The sequence below is a fragment of the Artibeus jamaicensis genome, unplaced genomic scaffold, assembly GCF_021234435.1.
Source record: "Artibeus jamaicensis isolate MK-2021 breed Jamaican fruit bat unplaced genomic scaffold, CSHL_Jam_final contig_1715, whole genome shotgun sequence".
Taxonomy (NCBI): domain Eukaryota; kingdom Metazoa; phylum Chordata; class Mammalia; order Chiroptera; family Phyllostomidae; genus Artibeus; species Artibeus jamaicensis.
The window spans coordinates 2,108,493-2,126,254 of NW_026521335.1; the positions used below are offsets into that span (position 1 = coordinate 2,108,493).

General features: G+C 42.7%; 1 protein-coding gene across 1 annotated transcript; it reads left to right on the forward strand.

The window, feature by feature from the left end:
• The first annotated feature begins 9,222 nt into the window (after positions 1–9,222).
• Positions 9,223–9,492, forward strand: LOC128628115 (late cornified envelope protein 3D-like). Its single transcript, XM_053669978.1, has one exon. It carries the CDS (start codon positions 9,223–9,225, stop codon positions 9,490–9,492), a length of 270 nt encoding a protein of 89 aa, XP_053525953.1.
• The last annotated feature ends 8,270 nt before the right edge of the window (positions 9,493–17,762 follow it).

Sequence of the window (17,762 nt, forward strand, 5' to 3'; positions counted from 1 at the left end):
GTGAGCTACTCAAGAAGAGGGACAAAACATTATTTTTGACGTGCCACTATGGTAGTGCAACACACCCTGTTAGAATCACTGAGAGGATGGATGGATTGATGAATGAAAAAAATGAAAATGGAAGGCCTACAGGAAAGCTAAGGCAGGGGTATATGAAGAGTTCTGTGACTTTCCTCACAGGAAAACTATTGGCACCTGTCCATAAAGATATGGAGGATTTAGAATGAAAATTACAAGAAGCTAAATCAGTTCAACATGGAAGGAAGGAAGGAAGGAAGGAAGGAAGGAAGGAAGGAAGGAAGGAAGGAAGGAAGGAAGGAAGGAAGGAAGGAGTTGAGGCAGGAAGATTTCAGGTTATTCTGTGGGTTACAGGTGAGTAGCACACAAGATGCTCACACCCTCCAACTGTCTCTCTTCTACTTCATGGGACTTGATCTTCTAAGAAGTTTCTATAGAAGGTTCTAGGCTGTTCTAAGGATCTCATTCTCTCTAACCTTCAAAACCCATTCACCTCTCTCTGTAACTGCTTAGCTACCTCCTCTTAGATGCTGTAAGGTAAAGGTGCATGCCTTTGTGAATTAATGACTCTTTCAATGCCAACCACCTGCCTGAGCTTGTTCTTTGCACTTGAAACACTCACCCTTGGTGCTCAGTGATACCACCCATTCCTCAGCAATTCCAGACCCTGAGCTGACAGGCAGGGAATGCTGGAGCCTGGAACAATGCCAAGAAGAGAGGACAGGGATTCCTGATCACCCATGAGTGACACACAGGAACTGAGGGCCTGGGTGTGAGATGAACTTTGAGGCCAAAAACTTTTTTAGGGTTGATATCTTATGAAGCATTTTACAGTCTGTTTGACCATGATGCACTGATTTCTTGGCATAATGGTTAATAGCACCAAGAAGGAAGTTTCTATGTGCAGTTAGAGGAACATAGCCAGGGGTTTGGAATTGTGTTACTGATTGGCTAATAGTGGAAAGGGAGAAAGAAAGACCCCAGAGAAATCCTTGGAATGGAGATCTTCAGAAGGCCTTCTAACTGCTTAGAACTGCCCTCAGTGTGCACTCAGAGAGACACAAGGAGAAACATTTTTACTTTCATTAAGTCACTGCCTTCTGGGTTGTGTTGAATCTCTCTTAATGCTATTGCAGGCAGCTCCCATATCTATCAATATATCCAAGACAAAAATGTCAGTACAATTCAGTAGAATTCTTGTCACTCCAAATGCCATAGTTCCCTTTTCTATACATGCCCTTCAATTGAGCAGGGACTTGACTCCACACTTGTCCTGCCCAGGAATCCATGTTGCTTCTTGGGTGCCAGCAAGCTTCTCCCTGGCTCCCCACTTCCCCTGGCCTTACCCTTCCATCCATTTTCCACACGCAGCTCACCCTCAATGTCCAGTGTTCTCAGCTTAGTCACCAACTGCCACAAACAAGAGTTGATTATATTAGGTGCCTGATTTTCCTAGATAACATTCAGAAAAAAATAAGTGGGCACCCAAAGAACAATGGACTTCGTAGTTATTCACTTACTTTACAGCACTTATCAAGGGAGTAGACTCCTCATTCGCTTGTCTATTTGTCCAGCTAGACGATGAATTACTCTAGGTCAGCTTATGTGTCATATTCTAGTCTACACTCCACTGCCAAGTATGAACATGGGACATGGCCTCTGTTAAGTACATGTGTAGGCCTAAATGGAAGGTATTTGAGCAAGTATCAGGGTCACCTGAGTCGCATTTGTCCAACATACTGTCTTATGCCCAGAGCTGGGCTGAGCATGTTAGCTGCTATCACCTTCCTCCAGCAATACACTCATGCTGTGCATCAGACAGTCTCTGGCCTAAGCTTCTCAGTCCACAACCTACTCAGAATCAGCTTTCTGTGGCTTTTATGAAATCAGCTGAGCGTCCGGCAAGGTCAGGGCCTGAGGTAGAGGGCTGGGAAGAGAAGTCCAGGACTCTGGCAAAGGAAAGAAAAGCAGAAGGTCCAGAATACAGGTAGCAGAAAGAGTATAGGGTTAGTAAGCATCAATATGGGATATTTCAGGTGCTCTGTGACCAACAAAGGCCATGGAGCCTCAATATATCCTCATCCTCTCCCTAAACATGATCTTAGAGATATATTTATCTTACTAGACATCCTTTAAAAAGCTTTAGTCATCAGGGTTTATTCTCTTCCATGATTACATGAAGACAAGACACCATAGGAATCCAATTTTAAAAGAGTCATTGCTCTCTTCTAGCAAAAAGCCAAAGAAGAAAAAACATGTTTATAGATTAACTCCAACGTTCATTTCCTTTTCACATTTCTTAGGTCAGAAGTAGGTCCAAGGTCTTTGAAACCCATCAGAGATGAGATGTTGGCCAGAGGCTTCTGTAACACCTTGTTTTACTCTTTCCCTAGTCACTGATTCCTGCTGAGGTGCTGTGCTAGCTAAACCAACAGTAGAGCTAGCCTCCAGTGGCCCCAGTGTGCCCAACCGAGTGCCCAGCCCCGTGCCAGTCTCCTCCTGCTGTAGCCCCAGCATGGCAGCTGCTTCCTGAGCCACTATGGCCCTGTGTCTGCACTGACACTGGTGCCAGAGACCCAACAGCTGTGAATGTCTCTAGAAATAGGCTTAGAGACTCAGAAGTGCCTGGTAAGTACCATCAAAATTCCTGCTGTTGGTAAATCTTCTCAGAGGTGTAAAGAAATGGGACCAGAATCAGCCAATAAAATGTAGATTTGAGACCCCAGGACAATTACGGAAGCCAGAGGTGATGTCAGTTATGATTCTACCACTGAAAGTTGCCCTTGACAAGTGATTGCAGACAAATTCTTCAGTAATTATAGACAGACAAATTCTTCATTCCTCATCGGGGACTTCCCAGGCCAAGCCCAAACCCATTTGTTCAATCATTCATTCATTCAACAAGCATTTATGTAGCACTCATCTAGGTATTTGAATAAGTGAAGAACAAGACAGTCGAAGACCTGTTCTCAGGGAGCTTACATCCAATGGGTCTGTCAGAGGTATCTTCTGACCTCCTTGAAAGGCAGCAGATTCAGACAAAGATGGTTCTATATTCAATTTTGGTTTCTCATCCTTAGGCATTAAGCAGATACTGGTAAAAGGCTGCTAAACCCAGCAAAGACACCCATCATGAGAAAAATTTTGAGAATAGATATTGTTGGTTTGGTGGTGACAAAAATGACATCTAGTGTCTGCCTGCTTCCAAACCAAAAGTAAAAGCTAAGTAATGCAAGGGGATAGATGGCTAGTACCAATGATGACGTGCTTGTGTGAAAATTGTCCTGTCCTCACTCCTTCCCAGTCTTCTGTAGTCAATCCCCAAGTCTCGGTAAAAAAAAAATCACATTCACATAAATATCTTGAAAGTTCTTTATGTTTCTACTTGGCTAAGATATATGGGAACAACTGAAAAAAAGATAGCCACACCCACAGCCTTCCCTGTACAGGGACGATCAGAAGCACTTAACATAATATGTTTTATCAAAACTTGTCATGTTAAGATACATTTGAAATGTAAATGATTTGTCCCATTCTTAGGGAGTTTTAATGTATCATTTTTCAGGGGGAAATATCCATCTATTTTTATAATAAATACAATGAAAAAATGCTACACAAGCTGATATAACAGCGCTTTCTTCAACTTTGGTCCACATTAGGTCAGAAGTTTATAATCATTACCATTTTCAGACTCATTTTCACCATTCATATTTAGGCTAATCTCTTTTAGCCATCCCAGACCATTTGAATTGCTGTCTGCTCTGAGTTACTACTCCTGGCTCTCTTAGAATCAATACTACAGTCACTAAGACACTGACAAATTGTCCTTAAATGATTGTTAGTTTGCAAGGCATGGCACCACAGCCTCTGTAGGTTTCTTATTCCATCTCTAGTTTTACTTGTGATAGCTCTGGCTCATTGTGCCTTTATATGAGTAGCCTTTTTTTCCCCTCAGATATTCTGCCTCAACACAGCTATTAAGAGAAGAAGGGAGGAATTCAAACTTGGCAGATACTGTCTCTAAAGCAAATTCTCTTGATGAGCATATTATTTTGTCCCCAAGTTCTTAGAAACCTGCAGTGCTTCCCCTCCCCCTCTCCTCCTTTCCACATTAGCATTTTCTCTTCCTCCTAGTGGATGTCCAGATGCCTTTTGGGTACCATAAGCCCTTACTTGCCCCACCTGGCTTTTCTGCTCCACACCTCTGTTCAACTCATTGACCATCCCAGGTGATAACAGGTGACAAACATATGGTGCATCATTCACTCAGTTACTGAAGAGTGACATGGGACTGACACCCAAAAACTCTGACATCAGGCATGAGGACTCCCCACTCACATGTGTATTATGAAATCCTCAGCTGGCTCATGTTTATTTCATTACTTGCCTGTCGGCCCCACTACACCATCAGCCTAAGGATAGAGTAGTGTCTTCTTCATTTCTGAATCTCCTTTACCCAGCACATGTACTACCTCAATATAAAAGGTTTGAAAGAATAAATTACTTTCATGAATAAATGAAGGAAAATCAAGAAGGGCTCCTACAGGAGGACCGAGACACACACATTTGGACAATCTCAGGGTTATTAAATTCTTTCTTTCCTCAAAACTCTTGACACCTGACATGGGGAAGCAAAGAGACTGGGGCTAGAGAGTGTAACAAGCTGTCCTCTAAATAAGACTCACCCTTACCCTCTTCCAATCCCATCACCCATTTCCTGCCTGTGAACCAAAATGGGAAAAGAGCTCCAAGATTTTGTCAGTTCTCAATGGAATCAGAATTCCTCAACTCATTACTTTCTATTTCCCTACTCCTCTTTGCCCAAGAGGAGTTTAGAGCCACAAGCTCTGAAATAAATAGGGAGTTGTTGTTTTTTTAAGTTGGTACAATTATATGCAATTATTTGCCTCTTTGCTTCCTCTAGGGTCACTAAACTTCCTCCAAGATGTCCTGGAAGCAAAACTAAGAGTAGTATAAAGCCCCTCCCAAGTGTCCCCTCAAGCACCATTCAAATATCCTGCTCAGGGCCCACCTGCAGTCTCTTCCTGCTGAGCCTCAGCTCTGGGAGCTGCCTACCTTCAGCTGTAAGAGGTTAATTAGGATCTACATAAGGTCCTTCGGTATGTGGCACTATCTGAATACCTCTTTTCATTTTCCTTAAGAATGACTCAGCTGCTTCCCATGGAATACAATTGGTACTAGGGAAGGAGGACATAGAACTAACAAGGAACTGTGAGCTATAAGTGAAGGGAGAGGACTTTGTGTTTGTTTATTCATCCTTGACTTCTGACATGGAATGTCCAAAATGTATCTCAAGAAGCTAAACCTGAGATCCTGCACTGCCTGGTCCTATAATACAATTGTAATGACTAAGTCATGAAATTCTCTCAAGGTTCATTCAGACAGACCCATGTCTTTATTTCCTTGATGTCTCAGGATCACAGGAAGCCAATGCTCCTTGGGATGGGGCTCCTGAAATTGGTGACTCCTAGGGAGTTGTCCTCATGCTCTAGGGAAGTGACAAGGCCATGATCTTATTGTAATTCTCTGTCATCACAGGATGGCTGCTCTGCATGTGGGCCTGTGGAGGAACACCTGATCTCATAAGGAAAAGGAGTAGTGATGGACAGGAGCAACACATCAAGGTGGAGGTGAGATTAATGAGCTCCCTCTCCAGGTCTTGTGTGGAAACTTCCAAGACAGGCAGTCAGGGATGGGGCTGAGGCAAAGCCTGAGAGATAAGACTGATGTTTCATGAAGGACAGGAAAAACTGCCCATTGACAGTCATTGACAAGGACATTTGATCCTTTGACACCATTCCAAAGTATGTATGTGTTCATTTTTTTCAACTACTGCTTCCTTCTCTCTCCCCCGCCATCCCATCCCACACCACTTTCTTCCACCTCAACTCCCACCACCGCCAATGACTCAGAGTTGCAACCCGTGGGGGAAAATGGCTTCCATCCTTGTGGCTATTATAAGGATAAGGCTAGCTTCTAATAATCACAAAATATGGAAAAATATTCATTTTTGCAGCAAAGTCCAAAAGCCAACATTTTTTTTACATGCCCCATGGCACTTGAATTCTATATGGGGGCCACTTATCACAAGTGTTTGATCTTTTAAACCCTCCCTGAAAAGAGATACTATATCTCTCCTTCTTTCTGCTCTATCCCCATTGCTGACCATAGTGCCTGGCCCATAATCATTGCTGAGGAAAGGAAAAACAGTCCCAGATTGCTGGCAACAAGCCTGGGCTGGTTCTAGTAGCTAGGCCACATCTTCTCTGATTGAATGTAACCAAGTTTGTGAAACTCCCAAGTCAGACAAGCTACTTCTGTGATAATGAGGGACTAAGACAAAAATTAGACTATTCTGAGCACCAACAAAATAAGTGCATTGTCCAAACCACAAAAATGACCAAGCATTCCTTTTCCTCAGCTAACATGCAGCATTGCTACTTCTTTACCAATTGTAGCTTTAGTCTTGCCTAATTAATCCTTCTTTCCAGCTAAAAATTATTAAGACACTGAATTACAGAAATGTCCCCTGTTTCCTGAAAGTACCTAATCCAGAGCAAAACTTTAATTCCTTGAGCCTTCCCCAAAATTACCTAACGCAAGCCCAAACTCTATGATAAGCACCTCTTAATGTTCCCCCATGATGTACTGACTCCCTCATTTCAACAAGCCAATCAACACAAATTTGTTCTATGGATATGTTGCTCGTAGTCTTTGGATGGGAAATATTGATGATGTTCAATAGAATTTTAATAAATGAAGGAATATAGGAATGAATGACTTAAAAAAGAAGGAATTTCATGGGGCAGGGGCTGGTGGTGGCAATTAGGAAGCAGAGGAGGCTCAGGGCATATATTGAATCTGTAAGAGAAAAAGCAGAAGACAGTGTCTCAATCCAGAGTCACAGACCAGGGACGAGGGTGAACACTTTAGAAGGTCCAGAGTTCCCCAAGAGCACGTTTTTATTAGAATGTCCCTTTCCCATCTGGCATCCTCTTAGCCTCCATTGCTAGTAAAACTGGGAGAAAGGCTTATGTTCTTTTCAAAACTCTATGTTCCTCTTCAGATATATTACCCAGTCTGACTGAGAAAGCACCCATTTTACCCTTCATGAATAATGCCTTCCAATACAATATCAATTGGTAGAGTCCTGAACATTATGAAGGAAATGGATACTCTAGAATAGAGTATCCAGTTCAGGGTTAATCCTACAGATATCCATCCCCTCAGCAAGAGACTCCTTCGGGAAACAGAAGAATATCAAAGCAGGGTGGTCAATACCAGCTCTAACCCTTCCCCCCTTTCTCCATTCCAAGTCACCCTTTCTCGTGGTCCAGTGCAATTCCTTCTCCCACAGCTATTTCAAAATAAATTATGAAATCTCCTCACTTTAAAGTGGGTAAGTTTTAAAGTGCAAACCCATACATGAAATTTTGTGTCTACCAGCAATAAATTATAAATTACAGAAAAGAATAACACATTTTACATTAAAATATTTTATTTAAAGTTACCATTTAATTTAAATGTAAATGATTAATGTTTGCTATAGTACTAACTGTAATCCTTTGGAAACAAATAGCAAAATGAGTAATTGTGATAGTAGAAATGAAGTCAATGAGAAATTCAACTCTAGTACTATAATAGAATCCAATGAGAAAATAAGGTTCAGATTTCATTAAAAAATCATTATCCACAAACCTTAGAAATTATGAGATCTGTTCTATTAAATGTGATGCACATGACAACACCACCATCATCAAACTCCCCATTCTACACACTGAACAAATCATCTTCGTGACTCCCAATAATTACTTTAAATATTTTATGCTCATAGATCAATATCATAATCCTATAAGAAATTGATTTTATAACCAATATCATACATCCTATAAGAAACTAAATATGAAAAAAACTGAATTTATTAACTATGAGCCTCATGATCTCAACTAGTGTATTTATATAATTCTACCATAGCTTCAGTTCTCTTAGGAGTTCCACCTGCCCCCGACAGGGCCTGGATCCCATCCTCCATCCATTTCCCAACACATCTCATTCCCAGGGTCCAGTGTTCTCAGATCACCATCCCCAGAGATCAGGAGCTGATTCTACCTGAACAGATCATGACCCTTGGGACTATGCAGAGCAATAGGCAACTAATGTCCAAAAGACAGAGGTATCAAAGGACAAATCACAGGGTATCAAACATAAAGGTTTACTTTTCTGATGTCTGTTCAGTTAAACTTGAAATGCTCAAGGTCAGGAAAAGTGGCATACACATCTCTACATCCTCACTGACCAGCAAAAAATGCAAGGGGCAGAGTCAAAGTTAAAGCATCTGAGCTGAATGAGTGAAAGGAGAAAATGGCAGGTCCCCAACACACTGGGAAGCAGTCCTCAAGATTTCCTGGTTCCCTCTTGCCAGGCATCCTGGCAAGTGTGCAGGAAGAAGCTGGAGACCTGGGGTGGAAGTGTGTGGCGCCGTCACCCTGCCCCTGGTTGTGAAAGCAGCAGCATGCTCAGGCCATGTGTCACAAACCCAGCACTGAATAAAAGAGCCCCTACCCTGGGCTTCCCAACCACAACCTTCCTAGGAACAGCCTTCTCCTGCCTCCTCGGCATCCGGTGAGTGTCTGGAAGGGTCAAAACCTCAGGTGGGAGTGTTAGGAAGACAGCCCCAGACTTCAGTCGGGAAGAGGGAAGTAGAGGTGTCTGATGTGGAGCCAGCCAGAAGGGAACCTTGGAGGGCAGCAGAGGACAGAACGGGGACAGTGAGCAAGGAATCTCTGTGGGACGCACCGGGTCTGTGACATGCCAGAGCCCTGGCTGTCAGCATCCCCTCCACTCTTTATCCTGAAAGGTGCACTCGTGTCAGAGACATTCTCCGGGAGTTATTACTGGGGTATATTTGCTTCCATGTTTCTGTAAGGAGACAGATGTGCAGTTCAGAAGATGATACCAGCATTATTTTTGGAAGGGGAATTTTGGGACAAGTGCAGGAAATGTCTTTTCAGGTCAATTTAATTTGATATCAGTTTCTATTTTCCTCCTGCATGTCACAGCTCAGGAAGCAGCTGGCTTGAAGAGCAGGGGCTTTAGGAGACCTTCATAGAGGAGACACTGGCCTGGAGCTTTTGCACTGACCTTTTCCTTTAATCTGTGCAGGTTCCTTCACCTCCTGCCAAGATGTCCTGCCAGCAGAACCAGCAGCAGTGCCAGCCCCCTCCCAAGTGCCCCTCTCCCAAGTGCCCCCCAAAGAGCCCAGCACAGTGCTCACCCCCCAACCCCTCTGGCTGTGCTCTTAGCTCTGGGGGTGGCTGTGGCCCCAGCTCTGAGGGTGGCTGCTGCCTGAGCCACCACAGGCACCGCCGCAGGTCCCACCGATGCCAGCTCCAGAGTTCTGACTCCTGTGACAATGGTGGCTCTGGCTGTGGCCACAGCTCTGGGGGCTGCTGATGACCTGGACTCTGATGCTGAGACCAAGTGATTTTAGAGGAAACCAGGGTTCAGAGACTATCCTCTGCCTAGCGTGTTCCGCCCCAGTACCCGCATCTCCAAGCCCTGTGGCGGGGCTGAGACTCTCCGCAGAGCTGCTGATAGTTCCCCAGGGCCTCTTCCGGTCGGCTCTCCCAGGCCCCCACAGGATGCCCGCCTCAAGCTCTGCCAGGACTTGCAATATCTGCCCCGTCAATTACCATCACCCACGTCTGAACCTGTAAAAAAATAAAGTTTTGTTTTCCTCAGCACCACTAGGCTGTCTTCAACTTTGTTCCAACCCAGGCTACTCTGTCCCTCCTCCCTTCTATTTCTCAGGCCACCACTACCTCACAGAAGAGACAGGTCCTGACTTTAGACCTGAAAAAACAGCAGTTCCAGGTCCTCCGAAAGAACCTGTGGGAACATTTTATGTTGGGGCAGGAGGAAGGAGGGAACTGACCGGCTTCAATCCCACAGCAATCAAAGGAAAATATCCCCATAACATGATGGGGAAAACGGCCTGACTCAAGCCTAGACTCTGCTGGAAAGTTACTTTCACCATCAGCATACAGAAAGAATTCCAGGATGCCCAACTGAAAGACAGGGACCCAGGAGGCAAAGAATCCAAAACCTACTAGAAAAGACATCGAGAGAACAGGAGAAGAGAGAAAGGCCTCCCAGGATGACTATTAACTCAATTTCTTTAATAAGGATCTGGGGGCAAAATGATGAGAGATAAAACTGAACAGGTTTGCCCTGGCCAGGTGGCTCAGTTGGTTGGAATGTCACCTCATGTACCAGAAGGCCGCAGTTGGATTCCCAGTCAGGGCACATGCCTAGGTTGTGGGTTTGAGCCTTGGTCAAAGCATGTCTTGGAGGCAACTGATCAATATTTCCCTCACATCGATGTTTCTCTTTCTTTCACTTTCTCTCTCTGCCTTCCTCTCTTTCTAAAGTCAACAGGGGGGGGGATGTCCTAGGGGTGAGTATTAAAAAAATTAGATGCAGGGGAGAAATTTGGGCTATAAATGTCTGATGTGAGAAAATTGGAAAGAAAAGTGGAACTGAGAAATCAGCTGGTTTAAAAAATAAAGATAATCATAAGATCAAATATTTCCTTAGCGCTCGCTATGAGCCAGGCATGATTTCTACTGTCTGGCATATGGTTTCTCAGTGAATCCTCCCACCAATGCTGGGATGTGGGTACTGTTATCTCATGTTTCAGGTATGGAAACAACCACCACACATTTCTCAGCTGGTCCCAGAGCAGTCAGGGCCAGGACCTTTAATGCAACAGCCATTCTGGCCTGGTTTCCTCTAAAGGAATAGAATGCTCGCTAAATCACTTTTTTCAGCCCAGCTCAGCGTGTTTAATTTTGCTTTTTTAACACTATATCACTATGATTCCAAACCACAAAAGCCATAGCTGCAATAGGACCGCATCTGAGGAAAAAAGGTTGTCCCCGATTTTAGACAAAGTGATGCCTTCCACTGACCACATCCTGCTGGACCTAGCCCAAATGTCAACGTCGGCGTGAAGTCTCTTCTCTGGCCCTCCACACATTCCGGTATCCCCATGTTCATCCCAAAGCAGCGGCCCCACTATCAGACCTGTGACTGTGGGCTAACCTGCCTGTCTCCTCCACTGGAAAGTGAGCCTTGAGACCTCTGCTTCCCCCTCTGCACTCGCATTTCTGTAACGTCCTTGCGCTGTCAACTCACACTAACTTGCACTTCGGCAGGACCACAGCAACCTCAACAGGTTCGGTGGCCAGCAGGGGGCTGGGGAGCCCTGTGTATTGCATCTGTGCTTTTTGAGACCTTACAAACCTCTGTGCGGGATACAGCCACCCAAGGACCCACCTCGGCCCCAAAGCACAAGGGCTGCTCAGAGGCGCAGAAGCCAGGGAAAGGCAGACCTGGGTCAAAGACGGTAATCAGGAAGGCGGATGACACAGCTCTGAGGGGTCAGCCACAACCTCAACTCTGGCCACGCCCGCGCACTGCGAGGCCGCCGGCGGCTGGCTGCTAGAGTGACTAGAGACACCTAGCGGCCACCTGCGGTGGTGTTTCTCAGTCTCGCCCCAGAGACGCTTCGGAATCAGTGGGGAGGGAGCTGCTTCAGGCTGATCACACAATTTGCAGTTCCAGGGAGCAAAAATTACCCTAACAAAGTTCTAAATAGTTTGAAAAGTTTATTTTTAAAAATGACAAACTATAAGTATTCTAGTGTTTATTCAAGATTATTATTACATTAGTGCTCCACAATTCCCACACAGGGTAAATACAAGAAGTCCTAATGTGTTAAGTAATAATAAATTTAAAAAACTACAGGACATTTACACAATGGAATTATACTCTGCTGTAAAAAAAAGAGAAAGTTTTATTTTTTGCAATAGTATGGATCGACCTAGAGAACGTTATGCTAAGTGAAATAAGCCAGTCAGAGAAAGACAAATACCATATGATTTCACTCATATAGAATCTAATATACAAACTGAACTAATGAGTAAAACAGAGATAAACTCATAGATGGAGAACAGATGACAGCTAGTGGGCAGGGAGGTTAGGGGATAGAGGGACTGAGCAAAAAGGAAAAGGACTCATGGACATGGACAATCATGTGGTGACTGCTGAGAGGAGAGGGGAGCGAGGGAACTAAACAGTAATGGAAAATATAATAAAGATTATATAAAAATTATTTCCCAATTTTTAAAAATTGAGAAAGGACAAAGGTGATTTACAGAAGGATTGTAAATAGCTAATAAATATAGGTTTAATGTCTTTAATAAACAAAAGCCTATTCTTCCACCTGTCTTTTTGTAATTATGAGATATGGGCACTTGAGGTCGTAAGGAATAAGCACAGTGGCCAATTTAGCAATGCATCCAAAAAGCTTAAAACATCATTGGATTTAAGAAGAAGGCCCTGGTTCAAACACCAGAGATTTTTTCATGTGTGTGCATCCATACAATGAATGAAGTACTGGTCAGTCATTAAAATCACTTTTAAAGATGAACAAATGCAAAAAAAGAAGCACAGACCACATGGAGCTGGTATCAGTTTTATATTCACACACTCAAGTGTGTTTATATCGCCATAATTTTCAAAAATGTTATTTATGTGCAATGTTATTTATTAAATTATCAGAAAATAATTTTTTTTCAAACAGAATAATCAGGCAGGGTGAGATTTCTAAGAATTGGAGGTTCCGAGGAGCCTCCCTGGCCCAGGATGTAAGAACTTAAGACATCAGTGCTGGTAAAGTCATCCATTTTGTTTTATCAATGAAGAAACAGCATCTCTGCTCTCCCCTTGCCACTCTGAGTCAGTGACCACCTCTCCTGACTGCCGCTGTGTGGAAAAGGCCAGCCCCCTTAATCAGAGGAAAGGGCAAGACAACTGAGGCTCAGGGCACAGCCTCCCCTATGTTGGGGGAAGAGGGCCCTGGTCTGGGCAGGCTCACCACCATCCCCCAACATTGGCTCAGTCAGCCCCCAACAAATGAAGGCAGTCATGTCATGCTGGCCCTAACTAATCTCAAAATTAACTGACTTTTCTGGTCCCCTTTGCAGCAGGGCTCCTCACTGTTCTCTAGTGCTGTTGTTGTTGCTTTAAAAATAATAACAAGATTAGTATATACATGTGAACTAGCTAGGGCATTGAAATGCTCTGCTTTTGAAAACTTATTTCAAACCAAAACTCAGCTGTTCTGGGGACCCTTCCTAGGATTTTGTCTAAGTATAGAAAGGATTCTGGAAAAGCTACTCCACTTTTTGGATCTATTGTGACCGTGTGCCAGGTCACTTTCTTTGAAGGAAGCAGGAGGGAGGCTTCTGTGGGTTTTCAATATTCACCTTATTAGAAGGTTGAAGGTTTCTCTGGCCCAACACTGAGAACTTCACACTTTGGGTTCCCAGGTCTCTAGAGAGTGAGGAGGGTGAGCCAGTGGGTTTGGAAGAAACCTTTTGCTGATAAACAGTACGATAGGATATTTAGTCTCCCATACTTGTGTACTCGCCCAGTTAGAAAATTGGTAGGCTCTATTTGTTTCCTAGTTTGTCAATACTACAGTGAGTTTAAACTCATGGGACATTTTATGAGTTTTTATTGTTAAACATACCCAAATTACAATTGGGACTTCACAAGCTCTCTTATGTTGTTTTCTGAATTGTCTTCAATAATTTTAAAACTACTTTCCTCTTGTAAATGGCCCCACATTTGCCTGAAGGGTGATTCCATGAATGCCATGTGTACCTCAGTTCCACATCACCACAGCAGGTGTTAGCAGAAAATGACAGTGCTCAGGGATGTGTGTTTCCCTAACAACACTCACACACATACACATACAAACATGCACCCGCGCTTATTCACACATATTTACCCACATGTTTTTCTAGCTCCAGACACCAAGTGTCACTTGAAGTCCAAAAATAGCTAGCATGCTTATTTCCCATAATTCTAGGAGGAGTAATCACTGAAATAAGCAGTCTGTTTAATTCGAATGTCTAACAAAGGGTGATCAGATGGCCGTACCTCCTTGGTGAAATTCTTTCAGATGGTCTGTAGAGGGCGGTATGGAATGAGGGACGCAGCCCAGGATTGGGATTCCAAGGCTCCAGGTTTAAAACAGGGCAATGCTGCCTCCTCTTCGTCATGGGGGTGATAATAACAATGCATTCCCACCTACACACAGGTGCTAAAAATAAGATTAACAGGTGCTAAAATTAAGATTAGTTTAGCCCACATAAACTGGGCTGAACTAAAAATTGATAAAAATGATTATGTATGAGAGAGATAAAAAAATCCGGACTTTTTCTAATATAGCTTCTTTTATAGTTTTGACTTCAGAATAACATAAATGTTTAAACATGATTAAAAACAAAAGCATTAAATTTAAAATCTCTAAACAGTGAAAACAAGCTGTAACAAATGTATCTTACTGTATATGAGGTTAATGATATAACTACAATGAGAAAAGAATTACTTCAAATAACTTTAAAACACTGTATTCTGACTACATCTCTATTCCAAAGACAAAAAGAGCCTCAAAGAAACCATTTGGAAAACATAGCTATATTGTAAAATTTAAAAACCCAAAAATTTCAACATAAGAGGGAAAAGTTCAGAAATAAATAAAAGAAGCATATATCCCAAAATGTTCATTTAAATTAAAATATTATTATTCATTCATGATTTTTCCTTTAAAAGTGAATTTCCTAGTGTTATCCACTAAAATACCTAGCAGCAATAAAAATTTAGTAGTATTTTCCTCCATTCTGCCTATATTAGTCTCTAAATACCATGTCCCACTCAAAGAAAACAGGACTCTTTGGACAAATGCCTGAGTCTATATCCGAGGCAGGTAACACTCATGGTGAGCCTGAGACACCTTATTTCACCAGAAAGCAAGGAAGCTATGGTAGGCACATGGGACTGTGTCAAAAAGACACAGGAATCTTAAAGAAAAAAAAAGAAGACAATTTGAGAATCAAAAAGAATAATCATTGCAATTTATCAAGGCACACCAAAAAATAGAGAAATCCATGAATCCAAAATGATACTTCCTTTAAAAAAATGTTTCTCTTTGGAAAGTGCTAGGCCACCAGCTCATTATTTTGAAATTTGGCAAGAGAAAATATTTAGCATTTTTTTGTCTTTCCTGTCTAACCTGTATTTCAGGTTACCACACAGTTGATGATGAAAGTTCTTTTGATAAAAATAATTTTATGTAATAAAAAAGAATGAATAATAGAAAGAGAAAATTTTATTAACTCTTAAAGAAATAATGGCTCTAGCAACACCCATCAGCATGTGTTTATAGCATCAGGTAAAAGGTTTATGGGGAACTTTAAAATGATGGATTGTGCTAAACACCACTCAAACTACAGGTGAAGGCTAATATCAGTCACATAGAACATCCAGATAACATGAGTCTGCTGTGTGGAACAATAACTACTTCAACACCACATTTGATCTTTGTTTGCCCAGCACACACATACACACTTGGATTAACTCAAGCTTCTAGATCTAATTACTATTTTACGAGAAATACTGGGGAATATAGAAATATCACAAGAAAGTTAAATGGCACCAGAAAGGAACGATCAGATAAAATCAAATATGAGAAATTCTTCAAGCTACATAATCTGTTTTTTTAAGTAAATGATGTTTCCAAATCTTTGCTATTGTAAATAACACTGCTATGAACCCAAGGGTGTGTATATTCTTTTGAATTGGTGTTTGGGATTCTTAAGATATATTCCCAGAAGTTGGACCACTGGGTCAAAAGCCAGTTCCATTTTTAATTTTTTGAGGAAATTCTGCACTGTTTTCCACGGTAACTGCACCAATCTGCATTCCCACCAGCAGGGCAAAAATGTTCCCTTTCTCCACATTCTCACCAGTACTTGATATTTGTTAACTTTTTGATGATAGCCATTCTGGCAGGTGTGAAATTATATCTCATTGTGGCTTTAATTTGCATTTCCCTAATCATTAGTGACATTGGGCGTTTTTCTCTATGTCTATTGGCTATCTGTATGTCCTCTTTGGAGAAGTGTCTATTCTGGTCCTATGCTCATTTTTTATTGAATTTTTTGTCTTCCTGATGTTGAGTTGTATAAGTACTTGATGTATTTTGGAAATTAATCCCTTATCAGATGTATTATTGGCAAATACATTCTCCCATTCAATAGGCTCCCTTATCATTGTGTTGATGGTTTCTTTTGCTCTGCAGAAGCTTTATAGAAACAGAGGCATAGACGCTTGGAACACACAGCTGTCAGAGGGGAGGGAGAGGGGGAACTAGATGAAAGGTGAAGGGATCAGCCAAAGAACATTTATGTGTAATTCATAGACACAGACAACAGTGTGGTGATGGCCCCAGAGAAGGGGTGCAAGAGTGGGGTGGGGGTGGGCAAAGGGGAGGATGGGGCATCTGTTGTAGTGTTGTTATAGGAAAATGAAGCGACCAGACACCGAGGGATTCTGGAGGACGAGGTTTATTATTTAACGTGCACAGGCCCAGAGGAGTAAGTCTCCAAATTCTGAGCCCCAAACAAAGGATTCTTGGGGAATATATAGATTAGGGGTCTTCCTGTCTATGTGACAAACATGGGATACAGAAACAGAATGTGATAATTGTTCTGTCAGCAGGGGTGCTAGTTCCAGTCCTCACTATCCAGCCACCCGCCCTCCCAGATGCCCCCCCCCCCCTCATTCTCTCCAGGGCGCCTGGGGCCTGGGCAAATAAAGGTTAAACAGAGGTTTTTCAAAGTTTCCCATATCAATGTAACAATAAAGTTTTTTAAAAAGTAAATGTGATGTGAAAGAGGTAGGAGGTGCTGCTACAGATTAGAAGAAATTCAGGAGACATATGAACCAAACTGTGTGGTCCTTGTTTGCATCCTGATTCAAAACACCAACTTTAAAGCCGCAGATTTTAGATAATTATGATAATGTGAGCATGAATAAGGTGTTGTATGATATTAAAGAAATATTATTAATTATTAGGAATAACAATGGCATTGAAGTTATATGAGAAATGAAAATGTTACTATGTGTTAAAGATCTATATATTTCCAGTGTGCACATGTGTGTGTCTGTGTGTATAGCTCCAGAATGTAAGGGTGGAAAAAATGTGAAGTCTGGGCTTTGATTTAAAATAGTTCAGGAAAAAAAAGTGTCCGTGTGTGTGTGTGTGTGTGTGTGTGTGTGTTGTAGACCGCTCTGCCTGGTTCTAGGAATTGTATCTTGACCCCTTGGGGGCTAAAGGCAAAGGACGACCTTTGGAATGCCAGCTGCAGGAGACAAAACTTGTCTCTGGTGGCAAATGCTGCCTCAGTTTCCTCTCCCTGCCCCCAAAGCTTGGTCAGAAGTCAGCGACGGGTAAGACCCCTCACAGTGGGGGGCAACCTAAGCCAGACTCAATCACTTGGGAGGCCTTCATGGAAGGACTGGGGGGGGCTGCAACAAAGAGGGAGCAGTGGACTCTCGCCCCCACCCCTGGCTTTGACAAAGCCTGAGTCCCCATGTTCTCTGGGGGAAGTGCTTCCTGGCTCTAATCCCTTTAAGCCTGAATACCTGTTGGGGAGAGGTGCAGCTCCTTGCCTTTCTAGAGCATGTCCTGGAGAACAATCTGGCATCACAAAGACTTCCTGATAAACCTGTGAAATCTGCTCTGCTAAGAGTGCTTTCATTCATATGTTAAGGGTTCAAGCAGGAAACCCTAAAACTCTGTTCCTGAT